The 25,841-nt window shown below is 36.9% G+C and overlaps 2 protein-coding genes across 5 annotated transcripts in view; one reads left to right on the forward strand and one right to left on the reverse strand.

The window, feature by feature from the left end:
- Positions 1–12,385, forward strand: part of LOC110373400 (zinc finger protein 541) — a 222,395-nt gene extending 210,010 nt beyond the window's left edge. For both annotated transcript variants that reach the window (XM_064039704.1, XM_064039705.1), the window contains 11 exons: positions 4,011–4,208; positions 4,290–4,428; positions 4,519–4,754; positions 4,840–5,412; positions 5,485–5,709; positions 5,792–5,996; positions 6,248–6,433; positions 6,516–6,754; positions 6,836–6,955; positions 7,065–7,162; positions 8,205–12,385. In XM_064039704.1, coding sequence (XP_063895774.1) covers positions 4,011–4,208; positions 4,290–4,428; positions 4,519–4,754; positions 4,840–5,412; positions 5,485–5,709; positions 5,792–5,996; positions 6,248–6,433; positions 6,516–6,754; positions 6,836–6,955; positions 7,065–7,162; positions 8,205–8,370 — 2,385 coding nt within the window. In that variant the 3' untranslated portion in view covers positions 8,371–12,385. The remainder of the gene's footprint in view (positions 1–4,010; positions 4,209–4,289; positions 4,429–4,518; positions 4,755–4,839; positions 5,413–5,484; positions 5,710–5,791; positions 5,997–6,247; positions 6,434–6,515; positions 6,755–6,835; positions 6,956–7,064; positions 7,163–8,204) is intronic.
- Positions 12,386–12,915: 530 nt separating this feature from the next.
- Positions 12,916–25,711, reverse strand: LOC110373371 (dolichyl-diphosphooligosaccharide--protein glycosyltransferase subunit STT3B). Of its 3 annotated transcripts, none has more exons than XM_064039706.1 (15): positions 25,393–25,711; positions 25,096–25,314; positions 24,463–24,706; positions 23,516–23,714; positions 20,046–20,217; positions 18,958–19,136; positions 18,495–18,682; positions 18,107–18,297; positions 17,695–17,797; positions 16,977–17,219; positions 16,759–16,856; positions 16,529–16,657; positions 16,027–16,111; positions 15,518–15,541; positions 12,916–15,023 (listed from the first exon to the last, which is right to left on the reverse strand). In XM_064039706.1, exons 1-15 carry the CDS (start codon positions 25,572–25,574, stop codon positions 14,946–14,948), a joined length of 2,334 nt encoding a protein of 777 aa, XP_063895776.1. In that variant the 5' UTR covers positions 25,575–25,711; the 3' UTR covers positions 12,916–14,945. The 3 variants fall into 3 exon arrangements, with proteins under 3 accessions (XP_063895776.1, XP_063895778.1, XP_063895777.1); XM_064039708.1 differs by having other exon boundaries at positions 15,485–15,541; XM_064039707.1 differs by lacking the exon at positions 15,518–15,541.
- Between the last annotated feature and the right edge of the window lie 130 nt (positions 25,712–25,841).

The raw sequence follows: 25,841 nt of genomic DNA on the forward strand, positions 1-25,841 counted from the left end.
TGCGAAGACTTCAATGACCTAGCACCCATTTGATCCGTATTATAGCAGTTACTATAAAGATATATAATTCAAACTAATAGGTACCCGTGAAATAAAAACTTTTATCAACACTGCTGCTACTCAACTTTTATTTTACGTATTTTGACCGAAGTAGAATAAAGCCATTTATTTTAAAATAACGGCTCAGATATAAAAGCAATGTTCTAAACTTCTTTTGAATATTATTCGTAATTGAATAAAATTAATATTCTCACAAGAAAATAATAATGTTTTTGTTCAAATAGAGTGTTCTGTTAAGTTTATGCAAATTGGTGTTCATACAAACTGCAGCTTTTGTTGCGCGTCTGGTCAGTTATCTCGATTCGCGAGCTTGGAGATTAATCGAGGGGTCATCTCTTCGATATCTTTCCCATTCATTGTATCTTCATTTTGTGTTCGAATCCCACGAGATGAACATCATAGTTTCGTCGCAAAGTAATTCGTGTTTAGACAAAATAATTTTGCCGATAGCAGTGAAAGGGTTATGTGCGGTACTGCGTGGGATGGTTTAAGGATTTAGTTAAACGTGAATAGTGCAGACATGGACAATTGGATAACGGAGCTTTTTCAAACTCACACGTTTAGTAAGCCAGCTAGTAAACCGTTTCAGAAGGTATGTATTTATCCTAATTTTTAAAGAGTGACAATAAGTATGGTGTTATTTATGAATGTTATCTTAGGAGGAGTGAGTAGGGATTAAACTTTATGCTTTTTGTGGATTTTACAAAAAAGTTCGTTGAAATAACTTCCCAAGACTGCGATTCGTGCTTGAAGAATGATATTATGATGTACAGTATCAAATCAGTCACTCTTAAATCACTGTCTACTTAAAATACGAACCCATAGATTTATCTCCGAGGCGTATTGTAAGACAAAAAAGCGCCGCATTTGATCTAGTTCATAGCTAAATTGAGTGCCATTTGCGAACTGCGCAACAATAACGACGCAAGAACGGTCCAGACCAAAAAAGCACAATACTAGAGCCAACTGCAGTTCGGATGATGTATAGCAAAAACGCTACAGCCAGCTCTACAGAACATCTGCTCTCACCTCCACATTAACCTAACGAGCCAGCCCTAATGGCGCGTTAGGGCTGCTCTCGCGAAAAAAGCTTCAAATCAAATAAATTACAGTCCCACGGCCCACTTTTAACATGTGTCCTCTGTACCGTTATTAGTCACGTGACAAAAAGCGTTTATCTGTACAAATGAAGACATAACACAGCGTTTTGTTTGTGCGTGCCAGCCCTGACAACGGTGACGTCATTAGAGCGCCTCCAATGTGTTTAGTTTAAGTGGTTCAATTCTAGTTTAGAGTTTTCGTATATTTCGCAATAAAACCAAGTGTTTGCTATATTAGTTTGTGAAGTTTTACGTTATAATGTTTGCTAGTGTTATTTGCGTAGTATTGCAGCCTGAATAGTCTTAATTGTAGAGCCGATCTAGTTAAGCTTCACCTACGATGCAGGCAGGCATGAGAGCACAGTGCGAAGAAATAAAATACATGGTCAATGATGGTCAGTCATACATATTTTTCTCACTTTAGGTTAATTACCTTCTGATATGAATTAGGGAAAACTTTCAACTTTTTTCCCATATACAAAATATTTTTATTATGTAGGTATTTCTTAGTTTACTGACAAGGGTCAGCCCTGAAGAATGTACAGTCTTTCATAGCACAAAAGATCGCAGCTTAAATTTTTGTTATGTCTATGTGTACCCTTTAAAACAAAAATTGTCATTTCAATTGAAGTAAAAGACGTTTTCTTAATATTTATGCGACATTTCTCCGTCTCATTGGATTAATTCAGGTTATTGTGTTTTCTTTGAGAATGTTTATCGTCAAAGTATGTCAGTTATCGTTAAATTAACTGTTTGTATTTGAGCAAAACAGTTTTTCGGTTTTTGTTATTATACCTACTCTACGTTGACGCTCGTGGTTTCTATTTTTGAAATGCGTATGGCGAAGTTTACTTGGTAATTGGTTTTCGTGATATTTCGTTTTTTTTTTTGTTAAAGATTCTATTTACAAATAACTGATGCTAATTTAGTATTTTTTTCGTATTCAGTGTAGTGTGTACATAGAAATTGCTGACCATCTAATGAATATGTTTTGTTTCATTAATTTGTCTATCACGTATTCACACTATCTCACCGCACATAACGTTGACATGTTTAAAGTTAAACAGTCTTTCTTAACAACTTTTAAGAGCAGTCGTATAACAATCAACTACCTTCACATTTATAAACTACGTACGCCACGCCGAGGTATCGTTGAAGTATTATTGCTTGCTAGACTACGACTACAGTTGCGACGGAAAGTTTGGACCCGACCCGACCCACCCGTAATGCCATTAACCTTTAAGTACACGCGTTGTTTATGGTAACGTTTCGTCACGCGTGGGGTCCGGAAGTATCCCCATAGGTATTTTACATTTATGCTCCGTATTTTTCAAAAATTCTTAAATATTAATTTAGATTAAAAGAAAATACATATTAATACGTATAAAAAGTTTTTATTGTCAGCAAAACAATCAGTCTTTACATAGTGAAAAAACATTTAACGAAATAACATCTTGTACATAGCAATTTTTTAAGGCAATTAACTAATGTTCTTAATTTTTTTTTAATTATCAATTTTTGACTAATATATTCTTACTTTCTAATAAAATAGGAAACAAAGAAACGTAATATAAGGAAAACTAAACAATAATCATACAAATACAAAAAATCACAACCCCTCAATATTACTGTCGGGCGCTAAAGTAAAAAATAATTATTTTGGTTGACACGGTAAACAATAAGTAAGTAATTGCTACTGAATGAGGCTTACAAATAGTTTTTTTGCATGATCTACAACAAAAGTGCTCTTTTATCCTTAGACCTTGGACAAATAGAGCACCTCCGCTTCATTTTTGGAGCATTAGGACCAGCCTCATCTGAACTAGGCAAAGGGTCTTCTTTGTCGATCAATTTGTATCAATATCTTCACTTTCAGAGTCACTAATATCCTGTAGGATTTGTGCGATGGCGTCTTCTGATATTTGGCGACTCATTTTTTCAGTTTTCAACAATAATTCTGAAAAAACAACAAATTGAAAAATTTGCAAAGTGAAAAAACATACTACGTATAATCACGGGTGGGGTCCACAGGTATCCCCGCACGAGTAAAAAATGTACTTACCTTAACCGTAACGCCACGTAAGTTCACCCGTCGAAAGCGTCGGCGGCGCACTGAGATTAGCCAAAATGCTGCGATCGTAGCTTGTCAATTTGAAAAAATACAGTTAAAAAAGAGCGCGTGGGGTCTGCTTAGACCCCGCCCGTGATGTTAAAGGTTAAGCCTGCTCACCTTCTGTTTCTCTCAAATTTACTTCAACATTTAAGCCATTTTTGAATAGTTATTTAAGACCTTCTTCTCCAACGATTAACAATAAACATTATCGTACAATCTTGTTATTTTATTTATGTTAGCAAAATATGGCCGTAATCGTGGTCCTAACTGCGCGTGTAGAACAAACTCGAATGCTAATGTTCGTAAATAGAATAATTCCGACATTAAAACATTTTATCAGATATAATTTACGAGTTGGCGCGCGACGCGTCGGACGCCAACGCGGTGCGACGGAAATCCGCAACTAATTAAAATTCTACGTGAATGAATAACTGCACTGCGCTCCCGTTGCGCTTTGTACGAAAAATTTCGCAAATAAATATTACCTTATTCATTATTTACTATCATTGTTTTAACCGAAGTTAGCGCGCTCCGCTATTTACGACTCCGGATTGACCTATAATTACCAATTTCCCTTAAACCGTCAGGGATTACGCGGCGTCCATCAGAATCCATTAATTAACTCAGAATATTAACGAGCTACAGAAGATCGAAAGTTTATACCTTAAAATTACGAAGTCCGTAATAGGTTAGCACGAGTCTTTTGAACTTTTCAAAAGTCATCATGATTTTCACAGACGCAGCAAAGCAGTCAGAAAGTCGCGAGTGGTGCGAGTGCGAGCGGGGCGTCGAGCGGAGCGGGCAGCGGTGCCGCGGCCAGCAGCGCGCGACCTAGTGACGTCAAGCCGGTAGAATGCAACCTCTGTCATCGCAAGTTCAAAAATATACCCGCTCTAAATGGCCACATGAGGTTGCATGGTGGATACTTTAAAAAGGTAATTCTTTCTTCTAGATAAATCTGTGAAAAACATACTCCTCGAAATCCATATATAATTCAAAACTTATAATTGTTATAGGATTCTGACAACAAGAAACTAGATAAGAAGGAATCTACGGGACCACCTTTACAAACTGCATCGGTATCTGTACGAGCGCTTATAGAAGAGAAAATCATAAGCCGCCGAGGTGCCACTGTTGCTGCTACATCATCTACAGGTACATACACACAAACAGGACAAAGACATCATCCTCACACAACAGAACTTAACGAACCAACAGTTTCATGATAAAATTCCTCTGTGACAGGTACAACTACAGACTCCGTAGCGTCACGCACAGGGTTCGTGGCACCAGCTCCACCGCCGTTGTCTAATATCCGAACGTCAACAGCATCACCTGCGTCCCCGGCTGCCACGTCGACGCAATTTGTCTCCCCCAGAGCGCCGCCTGTCGTCACTGTCGCTACTAATGCAGTAACAAGCATCTGCGCCGCGCAAAGAGATTCAACCCTTATTGAGTTGTTGAAAAAAGGGAATACCAAGGTATACTACACTCATATTTTTAACATTTAATCAAAGTGTTGATCTTTGTTCTTTGTCTGATTCTGATGATTATTTCTCTCGACAGGCTGTCAAGCGATCAGCATCTGACCCCGGCCAATCATCGCCACAACAAGACTTCACATTTCGGCCAGAACTGTTCGGAGTTTCCTTTAATTCAGATGATGGTTACTTCTCGCCAGCACTAAACGAAGACACGTTTCAATTTACTACAACACACGACCATTTAGAGGAGCTTGCCTCACTGGAAGACTATGCGAGTGTAGCAGCGGCAATAAGAGAACGCTCCCCGGTTACTTTTCCTTCGAACAGACGACTCGCTGCAGTTCTTAATTCACCATTACCAGAATCTCTCGCTGACTTTGGTGCTTGTCATGGAGGTTCACCTGTTCCATCGCCCGGAATGGGTTATACTGCAAATTCACCCGGCTTGTCTTACTCTACTGGAGGCTCTCCGGGGTTGTCGTTTACAGCCGCATCGCCAAGTAGCTACTCCAATCACGCCGAACCGTCACCTGGAATGGCTTACCCAACACCTCCAGCTTCTCACGACGCTCACTCGCCGGCTCATACAGTACCTCGTGCATCGTCGCCACTTTCAGCTGCCTTTTTCACTGCCACAATGTCTAGTCAAGAAGAGGTAATTATAATGTCTACATGATTTTCTTCGTAAAATATGAAATTCCAATATCATTTCTATATTTTTGTTTAGGTGGAGGAAGCATTGGAAGAAGTACTACCAGAGGAGTGTCGATCTTTAGATGCGTATGCGCTAGAACCTTCACCAACACCACGCCGGATCATGCTTAACTCTGAAGATCCACTTCTGTCAAGCAGTCCGCGTGACTTCTCACATCAGCGGCCTTTTCGTCGGCACAGTCGTATGGCGTCGTCAAACATTTCACCGTTACAGCAATGGCAGCACGACTCACTTCAAGTAAACCATAAACTTTAACTATTGTTTCTTCCTTCTCCCGCGAAAAACTGAATTTATAAATGATGTCTATTTTTATCTTCAGGTATGTGTGGAAGGTCGCGATTCAGTGCCGGCAGTATTCTTGAGTCCAAGCAGTGTGCCTGCCTCCCCTCAGAGGCGCAAACGCCGAGCGTCACCGGCTGGTCCGTTCCGCTCGCGCATGCGACGAACTTCAAGTCATTACACGCCTCAGCCGATACTGCCTCCAGATCGGGAAGGGTCGGGACTACTCATAGAGTGCACTGCAGGTAAGCAATAACATATACTAGGTAATTACTTATTGTCCTTAACTATTATGTACAAAATATAATTAAAAACGTGATTTTTCTCATGGCATACGACAACATGGAAGATCAAGGCAGAAATATCATGACGATGTTTACTCTTTCTCGACTCTCCAAAGACTACAGACACCAAAAAATTAAAGGAGAGTTAGCAAAACCTTCAACCTGCAGTAAAATACTTCGGTTGTTCAATAAAGTGGTATTTTCTTCTTCAGGGATAGCAGCAACACAAACCGATGTTCTGGCTCAGCTGGAAGAACCGCGACATCCTCAGATCAACATTGGTCGAGACTTCCAGGCAGACTTGCCAGCGCTGTGCACTGATCGCATAGATCTGCATCGAGTACCGGAACAGCTCTTATGGGACCCTGGCATCAATGATGCCCTAGATGACAATGAAGGTAAAAGTTAATCCTACTTCTACTGAAATATGAAGGGCACCGGAGTACATATAGTAATTAATATCATATTTTATTTTTTCAGTGAGAATGTTCATGGAACTAGCCATGTGTGCTGCGATGCCCGTGGGCGGGCACACGCGGGAGTACGCTCTACAGACGTTGGGCGAATGCGGCGGAGACATCCGGGCGGCCACGCTGCGCCTCATGTCGCGCCCCGCCGCGCCCGCGCAGCACGAGTCACGCTGGGCACCTGACGAAGTTGAAGCCTTCTTAGCGGGCTTAGGCCATTACGATAAGGACTTTTACCGAATTTCACAACTGGTAAGTTAGAAGATACTAAGCGGATAAAAATGTTACAAAATCTAAAAATACAACAAACTGACGAAAACTTTCTTTCTTCAGGTAAGAACAAAGGACTCGAAACAGTGTATACAATTCTACTACTTCTGGAAAAAACTCACGAAAGATTACAAAACGCTGTACCTACGGAGCTGGACTATGGACCAACAGGTTTCATCACAAGTAAGCAACGCCATTCACTCTGGGCTGCAACATTATGTCTTCCGGCTAAATGACGAGTGAACCGCCAATGTTTGACGGATGTTAATACACGCCACTTATCTACATCCAGGGTTCTGTAGGGCAGTTTACCGCGCACTCGTCAGCTCCGTGCCCATCGACCACGTCGTCCTTCGATACCGAGGAGTTCCCCTGCAAGATATGCGGGAAGTAAGTTCCAATACGTGGACCACGTCTGCATACCGCTTACAGTATCCCATATACAGCGAACTGCGCAAATGCAATTTATGTGGAACACTAAAACTGTAACCCGTACCAACTTATGATTCTTGGTATCTATTTATAAACACCTTAACTAACTGTAGAGGTTTCACCTAAATTGCCTTTTGTGCATGCATTACTTATTTATGAGAAATATTTACAGCTTCATAGTAACTAACTGGGATGGGCGGTATTATCTTAAAATTGTATTGTGATGGAACTTCGGCTCGCTAAGTACGGCGTTTAATGCTCCGTAACGATGTATTAGACCAGTGTTCAGAATATTGCCGACCACTGACTTATACCCACAGTTCACAGTTATTGATGTTGATACACGTCAATTTCATGTTTGCCAAAACTTTGTCTTTTTATCTAATAATTTATTTATATTATATAATAATATCTATTCATTATAGAAATATTTAAGGGCGAACTTTGCCAAAAAAATGTACTTTGTGCCAAGCATCCACGGTGCCTAAATTCAAAAGCACTTAAATTCTATTCTTCATTGAAATAATATTAAGAAATAGGTATATTTTGTTAGACTAAAATTAGCAGAAATTCAAGAAGTGTTGTGTGCTATTTATACTGTATCTTACGTGCCATTAAACCGCTAAAATACAAATTGAAGACGTTTGACGAGACAGTTAGAGTACTTGTATATTAAGGGTACAATGAATAAATCTTATCATTTGACAGCGATTCATGTAAATATAATTATTGTAATGTATTTTCATTGTATTCTAAGACAGTGAATTTATGTCCATTGCTTAAGAGGTTTATATCTTATTTATTTGTCGTACTTATCGTAGGATTAATATTTAAAGTTTTTGTGTATTTATTAATGTTGTATGTATATAAGTTTTCTCTAGTACTAACGCTTCACGCTTGCTTTATCTGCAATTCTGCTTAAGTTTTAATTATTTTTCTTTCGCTTCATTCATGTGTTTTTGTGTTGCTATTTCTAATAGTGTACCCTGTTATGTTTCAGAGTATTTAACAAAGTAAAAAGTCGTAGCGCACACATGAAGTCGCACCGGCCACTCGACGCCGAGCCAAAACGGCCAAAACTCGAAAAGCCTTATGAAAAGGTCGAAAGATCCGATGACAGATCCCACGCGACAGCTGAATACCAAAATAAACCGCCCGCTCAGTAACCGAGTCCTTGCTCCCACCCGCGCCACGGCACTAACGTCCCGCTACCCGCGCGCACTCGCGCCACTCTAAATGCTGAACCCTCTAAGCATTTATTATGATTACTAAATAGATATTATAGATTAAATTAAAACTGACCTAGAAAGAGCGACGTAGTGTCTAGTGGCTAGAGAAGAATTAGCTTCGGACAGATACCTATATAAAAGTAAAATTTGGAATTTCTCGTAACGCTAAGCTTTGAGAGAGCGCATAAAGATATTTTGTATAACGAAAATTGATACATAAATAGGTAGCTCTTCGTAAAGTTTTTATATGACAGACTTCTATGTGACTTGCAAGTGTGATGTTGTAAATAATGATAGAACAAGTAGTGCGCTGTACCGCCACGGTCCGTCGAGGCGCGAGCTCTATTCGACATGTTGATCTTATTAAGTATTACAACTGTATTGTACGTGTGATAACATAAATCGTGTAGTAACTACACTACCTCGTTTCTATTGATTGTTTCGTTTGTCGCGAGCTCAGCTCGTTGTTACATTTGCTTGTTTGCTCATTACGTTGTTAATTTTGTAGTTATTCATTGCTATTTATTTTTCTAGTCGTATTAGACAATTTTATGTTGAATGCACTATGGATTTCGGTCATTGCTCTGTTGTAGTTAGTGTAAAGTTAAGACAACGGAATCAACTCAGCGTCCGTATCTACTAGTCACATATCGATGTTAATTGAACGCACTTAGACAAAATATTCACACGTTTACATTTGTTCCGTGAGTTCGTGCGATCAAGGGAAAACAAAACTGATTGATATTTTTGATTGATCGTAACTAAACAATGAATTGATATCCGTCACTTATTAGATGTAAATTATATTATAATATTAATGAACCATATTTCCACTTGATTCCGAAATGCTCACGGAATTCTACAAAATGGAGGGATAATATTTTTTTACACAAATATTATTGAATGCTCAAAATGTGCTATATTTTATGTTGGTAATATTATTATCTAGTTCCTTGTTAATCGTTCTGAATAAGCCATTATTTAATACTTGAAAATGTATAGTTAATTTATTTAAATATGATCATTTTTTTCTACAAAAATGTCATATAAATGTGTCTACGTGTACCTACGTGTTGTGATATACCTATGTATGTATGGTTTATTGTTTCATCGTATTCTGTCTATTAGTTGATGGTACAAAGCGGGCAATAACCGTCGTTGCTCAAATTTGTATTAGCGGGTGTGTCACAGTAGCCTGGCACTCGGTACTCCGCTGCGCCCAAACTTAACAACTTGTTTCTCAATAACAAATACTTCGTGGTTGTGATGTTTCTTAGTCTACTCTTTTATTGTCTTCCGATACTTCTAACGACTAAATTAATTTTGGGGCAGAATTCCTCGTAAAAGACATGTTATGACGGTTAATCTTGAATTTTATTTAATCACTGTTATTAACAAATTCTTCTTTAGATTAAAATTTAACAATATCTATGAAGATGCGTGCGACGCGCCCAGTATTACGAAATTAGCTCGATATATTCGAACTTTGTCACGTAGAGCTGCGTCTGCGGCATATCGCACTGGTTGACAACACTAAATGTTATGTCAGGTTTACAAGTACATATTAGTCGTAACTGCCGTTTAAAAATAGCCTTATTCGCCAATTTATAAAAAAAAATACATTTATGCAATAAAAGATACTTGCCGGTGCGATATAGTGCAGATGTTCATCGTACAACGCAGATAAAGATGTATTATTTTTTTAATATCTACCGGAAATATATTGATTTTGTTTCCGCAAGTACCTGATGAAAGTTCTGCTGAAATATGACACGATATATAATTTAATCTGACGTGTCGCGGTACTAGTTGATAATAATATCTAATGTTGTAACGCATAATATTTGTAAATCACTAACTTGTGTGATTATTTGGTTGTGTTAATCTATCTTAACAATTTAGACGAAATTTTCAAATAGTTAATTCTATTCTTTGTAACTCGATATGCCAATGATCTGCCAAATCGTTAGATGTAACTGATTTTACATAGGTATTTTACTAGAACAAGATAGAAGTGACACAAAATAAAATTAATAAACGCGTTTCGTTTAGATTAAGGCAAGGCTTGTACTGAAACCCCGTAAGTGAAGGTTAATTAGGTAACACAACATCATGTTTCATATAACTAAGAGACGATGTGCCATTTACGTTTTTGTAAGTACTTAAATAAAATATTTCAATTATTTTAGACCGACACATACGAACAGATCGACACTTTGTCCTTCACCACAAGTGCACATATTTATTTTCGTAAATAGAGTAAAAAGTAAGTCATACAAAATTATCTGAATGTAAATACTGAATATTTTTCCAAAATAAACTTTACGGTACCGGAAATAGTTCTACGTCGTATTACAATCTATTGAAGACAAGTCCCTCCAGACATAATTTTTAACAATACTCTTAGCCATTAAGACTGAAAGGTACTCTCTAAATTCACATACCTACACTTGATTAATTTCGCGTAAATGTAGATAACTATCCTTCCTTTCATTATGAATTAACTGTTAGTAGTGTAATCATGGTGTCACTAACCCATTCCATGTGCCCAGTCATACTAGTCAGGGTATAGCTTTATAATGATACCCTAATTTAACCAAATGTATCCTCTAGCGAGAATCGATGTTATGTAGAGCGCGCCGTAACGAGCGCACTTAGCGTACACTAGGAAATGTCGCTGTATTCTAATAGAAATATGCACTCACATGCTAAGTATTAAATTAACTTAAGATTGACGATTTAAACAAAAACTTATTTCAACTTAAATATAGAAGTGCCTTACAATTTTAATTTTTATACTATTTTATTAATTTATTTTCGTTCTAATATCTAAAAGCACTGGAAATTGCATTTATTGATCCACCGTCCGTTCTGCTAGGCCAGAACCGATGTGCGGATCGCACTGTCGTGTTTTGTTCTGTTGTTTTTGTTTCTTAAAATAAAATACTCTTAGAAAGTAAAATTAGAGGTTTAACGAAACCAAAAAGACGTTATTTTTTCATGGTTTTCTTTTAAAAAATTAGGGACGTCTTTAGTATTTAATATCACGAATTACATCAACTACATTATCAGAATATTGTAAACAACAATAACTAAAAGTCAATTGTATGAAGAGTCTAATAATGTGAAGAAAACGTTTTACCAAATAATGTAACATAATGAATCATCAATGAATACAGCGCTAATTACGTATAGGAAGTAAATGTTTATTGTAATAAAACCAATGTTCTGTTCGCTTGAATGTTCTTGTAATCCGAGTCTTGTTTCTACTCTGTAGTCCTGGCACATAGTGTAAATGTAAGTACTTCTGTATTTGTGTCAACACATAAAATGTTACTATAGTATTAATATTTTGTAAGTCTAAATGGATATTATATTCTTCTAATTTTGTATGAAGAGCGCGAGCGACGCGGCGGCCGCGGCTCTGCGCCCGCGCCTCGTGCGCGACGTACTTAATACGTACTTACTTGTAATATAACTGTAGACGATTAATGTACACGTGCCAAATGCACGATAATTGATATTACACTCTGTGTTGTGATTTTGAAAATTCTGTAAATTACAAAAGTCTTTGAAAATACTATGGAAAAAAATGTAGACACCTTTCTAGATTAGCACAATTCTTCGCGTAGACACATTAGGCCAAATTGAATAAGCATTTAGATTAAACGACGTAGGTAATCATTGGAAGATGTAAGTGTATTGTATGAATAGATTCATTGTTATATTCGATCAATGTGATGATTCGTAAGAACAACGACTTAACTCGAGTCCTGTACCCTACCGTGCTGGGCGACTCTTCACAACTTCGCATATCCTTGAAACAATAAGTAATAAAATTAATCTCTATTATATATATTGATAAATTTATTAGGGTAACTAATTTTTTAAGACAATGACTACTACGTGATCTTTTAGATTGTCTTTATTAATAAATATATGGTGAAGGTTTTGTCAATTTGTTTTTATTTTTAACCACATGTCCATTCTTTACTACTAAGGAATATAATTATTCATTGCTCTTACGAAGAAAATAAATAAAATGACAAGTTCCAAACTACAACGTCCCTGTCTACGGCCAGCTACGCCGTAGCAGCGCTACGCTTGCTGCGCGATCACCTACGCGATGGTAAACTGTTTGACCTCTACGCCACGCTACGCGTCGAGTTCAGTATATCATGTCTCACGGACTCAATGTATTTTTTAAAGGACAATGAGCGTTTGAGTCTACCTCTCCTCTAGTATTAAGTGATACATCTATAGAAAGCTCTCTTATTATCTCTTATCTCTCTTATTATTTCACACCGAGCGCATTCGAGCATTCTCATTAACAAAAGCAGTGCGCATGCAAAAATAAACCTTACTTCAAATACTAAGTACTCAATTTTCAAAGTGTTAAGAATTTGCTCTGCTCTCCGACCCGGTCTATCTGAACGGACCCTTAAAGGTAAGGGATAGTAGAACTCAAAAATAAAACTAAGATTGTCGTCTCCATCCGTTTATTAAGAACACATTGTTAACACAATGAATCTTACCTACAGATCGATAAAACTCTAAACAATTGATGGACAACAATAAAATAAAAATACGTAACACAATAACACCCACGGAATTATATCTATTCACTTTTCAATTATTTCACTTTTTGAATTATAATTTCATATCTGTTACAATTTGCACGCGAATTTTTGAAGCAGTTTACAACTTGAACCGTTGATGCTAATGAAAATGCCTTTAGCTATTTCTTTTTGGAACTTATTCTAAAAAGAACAGCAAAGAAATTATTCTGCAATAGAGAACTGAAAAAACTGTTCTTTATTTGTTTATAAATAAATGCAATAAAACTGCGCTTCAAGTTGTAAAACATTAAATAAATCCCACAAATATAACATTTCACTAGTGGACACCTATCAAAACATGAATTCGAACTTTGGTTAGATTTATTACGATACACATAACAAGACAAAACATTGCTTTCTTCCAGTTCATGTCAACCTGTGTTACACTAAAATGTGATAAGTACTGAGGTGTAGCGAGGCAAACATTATTATTATTTATAAGAATTTAATAAATTACTTGAAAAATTAAGACGTACGGACAGTAGGACAGTTAGCGCTAAACATTATTTTAATTATCATACAAATGGACGTAGCAATTACAAATATTCCCTTCAGATTAACATCATTATCATAAGAGCCACGCCACGACCGAGTGCCGCGACTTGCAATGCCGTAGACACAATCGCAGGTCATTTGTCTATAAAATTATGTATACACCCATTATCTTAAAACATTAATTACTCAATCTAATAAAATTGACGGGCCAACATCGAATTGGAACAGATGAACTACGTCGACTTACATAATTAGAAATCAAGGGACATAATGCTGTTAACTTTGTAATCATTAAATTGTGAAACATCTAATTACATACCTCTCGATACACAAATGATATATTCACCAATGCACTGTACATTATTACACACAAGTAAGTCGCTGTATTGCCACAATATATCATATAACCAATATTTACCATGTTTTACTGAATAGAAGAAATCTTTCAAATACAAAGTAAATGAAGCATATTTACAGATCCCACTTTATTCGTGCGCAAAGAAATATATTATTTCTGTATTATTAATAAAATTTATTGAATTATTGCATTTCTAAGTGTCCAACTCAACACTTATATTCAAAACACCAATCTACCGAGTGCTAGAACAAACTAAATTATAATTTTTAGAAACATTTTATCTAATGGACTAAAATACATAATATATAGTTGGTGTCAGTCATCATCAATTTATATTACAGCAGCGGTAGCTCCGTTATGTCACTAATCACGTACACAAATAGTTCACATACCTATTTTAGGATTGTATGAGAAAATCACACACACCTACACACAAATACTGAATATTATTAAAAGTCGAACAAGAATTTAAGACAAGAATAAAAAAGATAGGCCAATAGTATTGCATAGAATTCATTTTAGAGAAAGAAAATAAATTATAGCCAATTTTTAGTAAATATAATATTCAATATCATGTGACACTTAGGCCTTTAATATTGATGAGGACACACAGAACTTCTTTTTCAAATTACCTGCTAAATATACAAAAAAGCGAAATTTTTATAACATCTGATAATTGCAAAATAAAATAAGAATTTTCCATTTTCTGAATATTACAAGCAAATATACAATTCAAACCAAAAAAATCTATACTTACATAGAATAAATCTGTAGAGAAGTCATTTTTGTACATCGATAATATTGAGAGAGAAAAAACACAAACACTATGGTGTGAAAAAAAAGTCCTACATGAACAGAAACACTAAAGATTAATCAGGGAGTGTATTGTTAAGTTCTTCATCTTCTAAGGCGATGGCGTGTGTGAGTCTCTCGATACAGCCGCGGCAGTGCGGCGCGAGCACGCGCCGGTGTCGGACGTGTCGGCCGCGCCGCCCGCGCCGCCGCCACTAGCTGCGCACGCGCCGCGCATGCGCGAGGCGTCACTCCAGCCTCACCGCCTTCTTGCCCTTCACTACCGTCGGTTTGTTCTTCAACATGCCTTTTCGCCTTTTAGATGTCTGAAAAAAATATATTTAATTATATAATGGTGTAATGTAAATCGTATAGGATTTTATTGAAGCATTGCAGCAAACAGAAATTCAGCGTCGTTGCTACGATGTGTGAATCATGCAATGCTGAACAAGGTGTAACGAAAAGATGTCATAATCTGAAAATTATCCGTCATAAAATCTGACTTCGTGCACTCTGTAATCTGGTTGTTACACCTTGCAATTTAGATAATATTTCTCATACACAATACATCCACAAACTCTAACCATACCATACAATAACTGACACATACACGTCTAAAATACTATGAAAACTTCACAACGATTACATATATTTTAACAACAAACTCCAATACACTAATATGATTTATTTAAAGACTAAAAGACATATGAATATGATAATTAATATTGGCACAGACAGTAAAGCAAAGTTCGACGTAACACAAGCTCGGCTACATACAACCACATACATCGTCAAACAGAACTCAACAGTGGTACTATACCATCGGTCCGCCTCCTAAGGTCAGCTGGAAGATAGAATGATTGTCAGTACACCACAGTTATTAGTAGTTAGGTTATACATTTTAGTAGTACGATTAATTAATTAATATTATATTATACACTTAAAATTGTTGTCCGAGCAGATGGACATTCAATATGTTAGTAAATTTTAAGTCACATTATCAACTTGTTTGCTAATTTAAGTAAAAATGCTTTCTTCGAGAATGTGATTCTCTATGAAAGTTATATTTCTAAAAACTCTTACAACTGTTTTATCCCATAAACACTGCTCTATACCAGGTGTTACGCCAAAAATGTCTCAGAAAGACGCTTAATTTCATACAGCAAGCGAAAACCTATAGTATTTTAAATAACATAAAAAAGTAAGTAAGGAAAGAAGTTTCAACTTTTAAGTATAAACCAAACCCAGAAAACCCCATAAAATAGTTAGTGAGATAAGTATGGTAAGTAAAAAAAATAACAACATGTTTCATTGGAAATTACGCTTTACCTTTTTAGAGATAGAGTTGCTAGTCGGTACTGTTCGTTTGGCAAGCGGCAAACGCGGACGATTGAACTCATCTGGCTTTTTCACTCTGAAATAAACATAATATATTTTTATCTAATATTCAAATGGCACAAAAAAATATAATTCTGAATTACACGCCTATTCACGCCTACTGGTCGTAAAAAATATCGCGTTACATTTTAAATTATTAATATTTATTTAGATACGCCTAATAAAATTGGTCGTTATACAAGTTTACTACTTGTCGCTTCTAAAGATGCATGAAAAGTACCACCACAGAATCCACAGAACGGCCTTAAATTATATTATTATGAAAACCATAGTTACAAAAATAAGATGCAAGTTCACGCAGAAATCAATGGCGGTGTGAAACTAAATTCCGAACACAAGTTCGCCGTCACCCGCTGACACATAAAATTGGTTTCTGCGCAGCACCTCGCACAATTTTCCGTGACGACAAAAAGTTTGGCGTGGACAAACATACCTGTATATTCTAACTAGCCAGTGCTCCGTAGTATACGCTTCTTCAAGGTAAGTGAGTTTGAAGCCGCGGTTGCCTGGCAACGCACCGCGCGTTCTGTCGTAACCCGGCGGACTGCCGCCGCTGTCATATCTACAAACACAAGAAAAATTTATTCATTTTCGTACAAATATGGCCTTTCAAGTAATTTGTATGTGTTAAATATACCATTGCTAAAAGTTCAGTTGACTTACCTATAATATGATAACTTATACATTAGACAATTCAACATAGTTTTGGATGCTTCTGAATCCACCCTGTATTCCCCTCTCTCTGTGAAGTAATCCGCTTCCTGCAAAAGACATGCAAAAAATGTGTTAATTACCTTCAAATTATAATTCACAATGATTGCTCACTTTTATAGACTTTCATTAAGACTACAGTCCATACAAAAATATATATAAATACTCACATGAATATCCTTAGGATGCTCTCCCTCAGCGATGCGGACCATCCAAATGAACTTGTTGATATCATCACCGGAGTACCCGATAGCGCCTCCGAATATTACAAGCACGTAATCCACGTCTAACATGGTCATTATATCGTAGGCCGCCGTCTCGTTGCTGGCCATCGCCTTGCCGACCAGCGCAATGTGAGAGTTGTTCCAAGTATTGTTGTCGACTAGCGTTGTTCGGTTACCCATGCCGGCAATCTGGGAAGAATTAAGGGTGTTAAAGTTTTTTGTGCGTTGTATACCATTTCGAGATACATTGTTTAAGTCGGATTTAAAACCACTGATGTTTGCTGGGTGCTTTGTTTTTCAAAATATTTGTTAGTGTTAAAGATTTAAGTGTTGTAGGTATATGATTATCATTATATCGTTTACACATAAATAATGTAATAACCAGAAAATTAAAGATTTTACGCATACGTAAATATACAATGTGTATCGTGTAATACGGTGTTCGCGGTAAATCAACATAATTGTTAAACACTATATTAGTGAACTTCACTTATAAAAAACTGACTATTTAAGGATGAAACTTGATGCAATTGAAAAACCTAAGATGTAAAGTTATATTTTGTTCAAGTACATGTTTCAATTTTTTAAATTTTTACTGTGAGTCCTCTAAAATCGTGTTTTATCAATACATAGTCTACATGCATTGCAGATTAGAACCGCTTACCTGATAACCGTAGTCCCACCAAGACATGACTCTCGCGTCTTCAGCCGTGTTCTGTGAAAGCCAGCCGTATGCCTCTCTGAAGTCGTCCAGAATTTTACGAGATCTAGAAAGAAAATATAGCATCGAAATATATTTTAAATGCTCAGGAAAAATATTAAGCGAATGTGGTACTTAACTAAAGATTCTTGATACTTTTAATTTAAAAAATCGATTAAAAAATGAAGTGCCGCTGAAAATCATCGCTTGGTAAACATAAAAAAGCAATGCAAACATCCGAATTAACCCCCTCCTTTATAAGAAGTAGGTTAAAAAGCTATATTTCGATCGTCAATATTTATCTCGAAAGGCAAACCCATACGAATTCATACGGTATAAACATGAAAAGCAAATAAATATTAAATAAAAACCTTACCCATCATTTCCATAACTAGCGAGCACGATACTAGGGCTGGAGTAAGCATTGGAGGTGGCCCAGGTGCAGTGCACCGAGAACAGCATCAGCAGGATCATGAACAGTATGAGCGTGACGGAGCGCACGTTCATGCCCAGCGCCGTGTCCGGCGGCACGGCCGGAGACTGCGTACGCTTCTTTAGTTTACCCGCCTAAACCAAGAGAGGTCGTAAAGTCAAAGTGATTATGAGTTTAATCTTTTATCAAGTCCTCCAAGCAATAGAAATAGCCATGAAAATACTCTTCTAAAGTAGTCCAAATTTCGTCAAGGGTCAGATGGGTGCTCCATTTGAGCTTTGACAACTTGACCACTATAACATACAAATTGAAGTTTATAACTAACACCTACCTTATCATACAAGTTGTTAGAGTCATCATTATCCAGCTGCGGCACCGGCATCTCATCTTCCCTAAGCACCAGGTCCAGCAGTATGGAGAAGGCGATGCCTGACAGCACGCAGACCACTGGCGTGAGGGTCAGCATCAAACGCACCATCACGCCCGCGAAGTATACCGCGCTTATAGCGTATAGGGCCACTGGGGAGATAGAAAAATATAAAAATCTATTCAATTTCGCTGAAGTCAAAGTCAAGTCAGTTTTTTCAAAATAAACTTCAAAGCTCTTGGTTGGCTGTATTGGTAGGTGGATAGGCGATTTTAAAACGTAGAGATAATAAATCAATAAAATATATTTTCAACTATATTTTGGTTTCTTTATCTTATTGTTAGATTGTGATCATTTCAGGGTATCCCTATTTCCTCAAAAATCGACAATCCAGTTTATCTTTACCTTTAAGATCAATGAAACTTACCAAAGACCCTCTCATCATTGATATTCTTAATGCAGTACCAGAGCCCCACTGGGAAGGTGCAGACCAGCACGTGAAGGTCGAAGAAGAAGGAAGACCACGTGGTGGGCTGGTGCTCCGACACCGACGCTATGATGGGAATGTGGATCTTCGCGTATGTTGTGTCCCATAGCGAGTAGAACCTGTATAGATAAACAGATTTGGTTACGTTGATTTTGAAAGAGTATTTAAAGAAAGTACAGTACGTGCCAAACTTAATGGCGACTCGGTACACTGTGCTAGTCGCTGTGTAGAGGCAATTTTGAGGTTGCGAAGATTTAAGAAAAATAGCTCCCAACCGACATAACTAGTTGAATAAAATATTTTTTATTTAAGGAAATCTAAATTATTAGTACTCATAAATACGCATTATTATTTAACCCTGTCTGGAATCAATTTTTAATGACATCAAAAAGAATTTGACGAGCCTAAATATTTTATCCTTCAAAACCTAAACTGTTGCTAGTACACCTAAATATATAAAAATACATAAAAAATGTAGGTCAGCTACAAGTTAACACGAACATTCGTATCAAGTCATAAAACATAGCGTTATTACCATTCTAAGTCAACACTCGCAAATTACATGGCAACGCGACCGACATAACGCGAACACATGTTTTGTGTACTTAGGACAATGTAGGTCAGCTTGTGTTACATAGTTTTTTAATTAGATAGGAGATAAACGTCAAAAAAGTGAATTTTATAAGAAATATCGGTATAGTTTGGTTTTCAAATGCCAATTCCAACTTTCTTAAGCTGTGCCCTATAGGGTCCATATAGTTTCTAGACTACAAATTGTATCACCTGTACAACATATGGAATGCTAATAAAGAATTGAGTATTGGGTAATGTCCTTGAGAAGCTATCTCTATATGTATAAGATTTGAGAATCATCGCCAGCGAACCGGCTTTCATCCAAATCGATTCATCTGATTAAGAGCTACGAACTTATAATTCCAGATGTCAAACTTATGACGTTGTTTACATCAGGAGTAATGAACCTAAGGATCTAGTGAGTTCCAGTATCATTTTTTTATTTTTGTACTAACCGTCCACTCCAAGGTGCGATGACTCCAGCGTAAGTCAGTAGTACCACTACTAGGAACACGGTACCAGCGGCGATCAAACCGCCAAGGATTAGCAGCTGCTTCCACTGGCCTTTGGGGTTCAAGCTATGCAGGTACTTCAGAGCACCTATTGCCATTACCAGTGCGAATACACCTGTTGACAAGACCATTATATTAGTTCACGATGTACGTGTAGAGAAATGCATAAACTCTTCCAGATAATAAAATTGATAAAAAAAAAATTGGGAGTAATTCAGGGTTATTTTTTGGCAGCAATTCTCAATTTATTCTTATAAATTCTTCACTACTTGAGCTTAATCGAACTTCCGACATTAAACGTCAAAGAATAAGTTAATAATGCATAATAGGTTTTTGTGTGTATGCTAAAAATATTCTAATATATTATTATTATTCTAATATATTATTATGGCAAAATAAAGTAAATGTTTGTGTTGCTCTTTTGAATTGGCAAGGACATTAAGTGTATTCAAAAATGTGTAATCTTATCTTCCTATACTATACGAGGTCAGATTTGAACGTAACAGTAATTAAAACGAGCTGCAATAGGCATTAATGCCTATCAACGATAAGCTTTAACAACTTTTTTATTGATTTACAATCCGATAAGAATCCAGTAAGAGTAAATTGAAACCGTTGAATAAATATCAAAAGTTTTTATGCCCACATTTGGAACTGAATAGCTTCTTAGTTGACGTAGATCAATGTATATAAAATTATGAACTAGTATGGAGCCAATGTAGTCACGAAGTTAATGATTTTGAACTCAATAAGGAATTAATTCGATGTAAATGTCAAAACCAACAGCTTACTGAAAGCAAAACTCGCCGTGCCATGACCTTTAAATGGCTTATCGATACGCATGTACGAAAATTATTCGAAACATATGAGCCTACTGCTTCAAATCAATTGTTTTAGTTCGAATTACACCTCTATTTTTATTTACAGTTTATCTTAAATACGGTTGAAGAAAGATAGTCCTATGTCGCTTATTTTACAAATACGTTACGGTTCACTGCTCTCAATTAGTACGCGAGACTAGACCAGATTACAAGAATTGTCACGCATGCGTTCATTACTAAGGACGCAAAAAATCCTTAACATAACAGGAATAGGGGCTTATTCTCAATTCCATTTTGGAATGTTTAAAATTATTTAAACTTCGAATGGCTTTGTTTTAAAACGTTGGCCGTTAGCCAAACCTCATGCATTAGTGGAACGTGCCTCTCTTCAAAATATTACCGTAAAAGTCTCAAAGGAACAAAATGCACAATAGCTCGGTCACGAGAGCGCAAAAGGTTGCATAGTAACAGCGGTGTCAACAAACTGTTGTGCTCAATTTATTTCATCAGTGCAATTATAGAGTGCAGAAAGAGCGATCAAGGTCAAAGGCGGAGGAATTAGTTATAGTAACACGTGCTCTATTTATAACTATCATGGATATTTTCACTGAATATACCGTCCCATGTTTGCCTGTGTGTGTAAAATCTCTATTTGCATACAGTTTATTCTTGGAAAATAAAAGGGCATCAAAAATATCCAGGTCAAAAGACGATAGTAATCATGAACATTTATAAGGAAATACAGCCAAATCGGCCACAATAAAATTCGTACGTGGACCGGAAAATTAGTTCCAAATTCAAAATAAAATAATGATTGCATACGCTAAAATATGTTTAAACAAATTGTTTTACTACAATACAATGATATCATGTATACTAGTGTGTAGTATCGGGTGAAATCGACCAATGAAAAGTCTACACTTCAGCCTTTCCAATTCACCTTGAACTGTTCATAACGATCGTGGCACACAATGCACAGGATATTATGAACGTTCACGAAATCTTTATTTGTCTGTTAATCTGTTTACTTCTCTCGGTCGCGTTTATAACAGTTCTTGTTTATGAATTGTTTGAATCGCTGGCAGGTCAGATTATACATATAGAGCACTTTTGATAGTTGGTTGTAGAATACTAGCAGTTCCCCGCGGTTTCACGGCGTCCCATGGGAACTACTTACAGCATATAGGCTTGCGTGCCATATTTGATTATAATCGGTAAAGTAATATTGACGTGAAAGAGCGATATATTAGTAAGAAACAGACAAACAGTCACTTTCGGACAGTAAGGATTACGCGATGATGCGTTAGCAACAGATGATATTTAGAATGCAGAATAAATGTATACATTGCCTGCATTGTATAGCAATCGTGTCGTAGTGAATGTTGATAAATGTATAAATATCGTTGAACCGTTTATTGCGGCCATAGCAACAGTTCATGCGGACGTGAGAGAGAATCAATAACTAGTTAATCATTAGTATGATATGCTACGATGAAGCTTTATACAATTTTATGAGATAATTGATCCCTGAACGGGAAAGTAACGTGGTACCTCCTAATTAAATAATACGACTTAAGCTAATCTGATTAATACGTATGGTGGTAGTAAGCATAGTAACCAATCATTCGCCAGAACAATATCAATAGGCAGGCTGTAACATATTTTAACATTTTTCCATGTTTAAAATAAATGTAAATGATATTTTTACAGTGTACTTAACAGGCTATGGGCACCTATGGGTAATCAATTACCCGTAAAATTGAAACTTGATATAACCGTATATAAACAATTAAATCTTATCAGGCAGGTAATACCGGTATTTCATGGAATTACCTAAAAATAGGAAATAGCTAAAACTTTAAAAAACTAACTTAATACAAATCTTCTTTCTCCTGCCCTGTTCCCAAATATTACTTGGGGTCGGCGCAATATGTCATTTTCTTCCATTTTCCCCTGTCACTCGTCATACTGACACTCACTCCCTTCCTATTCATATCATCTTTCAGGCAATCCATCCATCTTTTCTTAGGTCTTCCTCTTCCTCTCCATCCATCTACATTCATACTTAGCACACACTTTGTTGCATGCGTATCATCCCTCCTCATTACATGTCCATACCACGACAATCTTCTACTTCTCATCTTTTCTGTAACTGGCGCTACTTTCAGACTTCCTCTAATGTAATCATTCCTCACTTTATCCATTCTTGTAACACCACACATCCATCTCAGCATTCTCATTTCTGTTACATGCACTCTCTTCTCGTCCCTCTTTTTCAATGCCCAACACTCCGATCCATACAGGACGACAGGTCTAATGACGGATTTGTAAATTTTGCCCTTCAGTTTGAGGGGCATCCGCGGGTCACAAATAGCGCTAGTTACCTGTCGCCACTTCATCCATCCAGTATTGATCCGATGCGTAACGTCCCTGTTCACCTCACCGTCACTTTGGACGAGTGAACCAAGGTACCGGAAGTCGGAGCAAACTAACTTAATACAAATGCTGTGTATAATTCAATCCCACATAATAAAGAATATATGAGACAAATATTTATTGTATTATTTAGTTAAAGCTATCCCTAGAACTTACCAGAAGCAGCCATATGTTCACTGGTCCTGATAGGCTGGAAGCCAACGAAGGGAATCTGCATGGACATCAGCAGTCCCACAATGTAGAACACGCTATAGCTGACAAACAGCCTCTGGGAGAACCTTCCCATGATCAACAGTGCAAACACGTGTAGGGGGATCAAGTTGATGATGAACACATAACCACCCCATGCTGACACCTAAAAATAAATATAAAAATGATTTTAAACGGTACTGAGGGACTTGGTAGACTAAAAGATGGCTCAATTGATGACAAGTTGGCTTATGTGTAATTCCCATTGTATACTATATTTTTAGGCTTTATGTAGCTATATTTTATGCAATTTTTCGATTATTAGACAAAAAAAACGTAGAAGAATAAGATTTTTGCATTGAGTAACTTGGGTGGGTGTCCTTTTGATTATTTCAAGAACCGCTTCCTGGCCAATGGATGGGCTATAGAGCAGGTTTTTGTTTTACAGGAAAAAGCAAGCTTCAAATACACATATGTATTTCGAAATCAGTCTTAGTTTGTCAAACAAGCCTTATGTTCATTGTTATCTCTCAAGATATGCCATACTAGAGCCAGCCGGTATTCAATATTTATGACTATAGAATTAACATAACATATGCATATGGTAATCCAAAGTCATCTGCATCTTGCATCTGCAATTTCTAACAAGAAAATGTAAAACTATGCAAATTCAACTGTAATGTATACCAAAACTTGACTGTCATAGAAGTTCTCATAAGACACTTTTTCTTAAAGATATTTCTAGTAAAAATATAGTCAAATAAGTATAAGTAATAAGTAAAAATGGTGTAGTCAAATCATAAGCATGAATTGTTTAATAATACAGTGTGTTCAGCACTTACAGAAACTATGCCTAAACTAGTTCAATCTAGACTTATTAGGTTCTACTAATTAGGCAATACTTATTAACTCACCATGTAAAAGTAAGACAGGGCTGTACAAATAGACCAGAACACTGATCCATTCTTCAAACTCTTCAGCCAGAGGTAGTATGTGAACTGGAGGGCAAATATAGCAATACCCTCATTGTCATAGCTTCCAGCCACGGACCTACTGCTGTAGCCGGGTACAATAGCTATGAAGCAAGCGGCAAACAGACCCGCTCCACGAGACCAGAGCTCTGAAGTCAGTAGGTATGTTGCTATGGCAGTCAGACCACTAAAAAGGAAAATGAATATTAATAATTACACTCAACCTTAGTAGAACAAATTATGATAATACTGACATACTAACACAATAGAAATGTTTTAAAAGTAAATAATGTAAAGTCTGTTATGAAAAGCCGGCTGGTATTTATTTAAAATTTTAAGGCTCATTATAACAACCAGCCATCACTAAGATGAATATTTTATCAATAATCTGCTGTTAAGGCTGTAGCACTAAAATGGTTCATAACAAAAAGCATGTAACAAATTCACATTCATTTGTTTCCTCAGGAAAATAAACACTTCAAATTATCAGGCTTTATCTACTATATCAATATTTCTAAGCTATGATCAACAGCATTACAAACATTAGTAGATTTTGAATAATGCTACTACTTTTACCTGAAAACAGGTGCGAGGAACACACAAATATCCCTGATGTGTATGGGAATATTAAGAGCATGGAGAATCCAGTGAATTGTGCCTGATGTTATCATAAGGCCAGGGTACACGGTACCACCCACGATACGACCCAGTGGGTACCACGCGCGCTCGTCGAACCAGTTCAGGAAGTTGTAGAACCCATGCTGCACCATGTATGCCGTGGATCGGTAGTTGAACCTAGAACACGTAGGCAATAAATGGAGGGAACCTTTTCCTCAACAGGTTATCATCACCAGGAAATTTTTCAACACTTACCATGGGTCAAACTCGTGAATTATACTCTCAAAACGAATCACAGCGAATAGCCGGGAGGCGAAACCGGCCAACCAAGCCAATGACAATACCGTAACAGTGATCAGAGTGCTGAAGCCGGTCGTATTATTGAACACCCCTTTATTACGGGCATTGCCCGGCCTCGCAGTTACAGTCTGCGGCATCTTCGGGTCTGATAATACTATTAACTATCCTAATAATTCACGACAACTTTAATTTCATACATCAGTCCTAACAATTCGATTCAGAAGAAAATTGACTTTTTATGTGACTGACGTACGGACACGTCTCTCTCCCAAATAAAGTTGCCAGGTATAATTAAATTTTATGTCAAGCTGGAGTCGGATATTTTCAGATTTATAATACCGGTTTTTCACGCCTGTCGTCTGAAAACCCTTTACAAAATTATTTTTTATGGCAATTACAACCAC

The sequence above is a fragment of the Helicoverpa armigera genome, chromosome 20, assembly GCF_030705265.1.
Source record: "Helicoverpa armigera isolate CAAS_96S chromosome 20, ASM3070526v1, whole genome shotgun sequence".
Lineage (NCBI taxonomy): Eukaryota > Metazoa > Arthropoda > Insecta > Lepidoptera > Noctuidae > Helicoverpa > Helicoverpa armigera.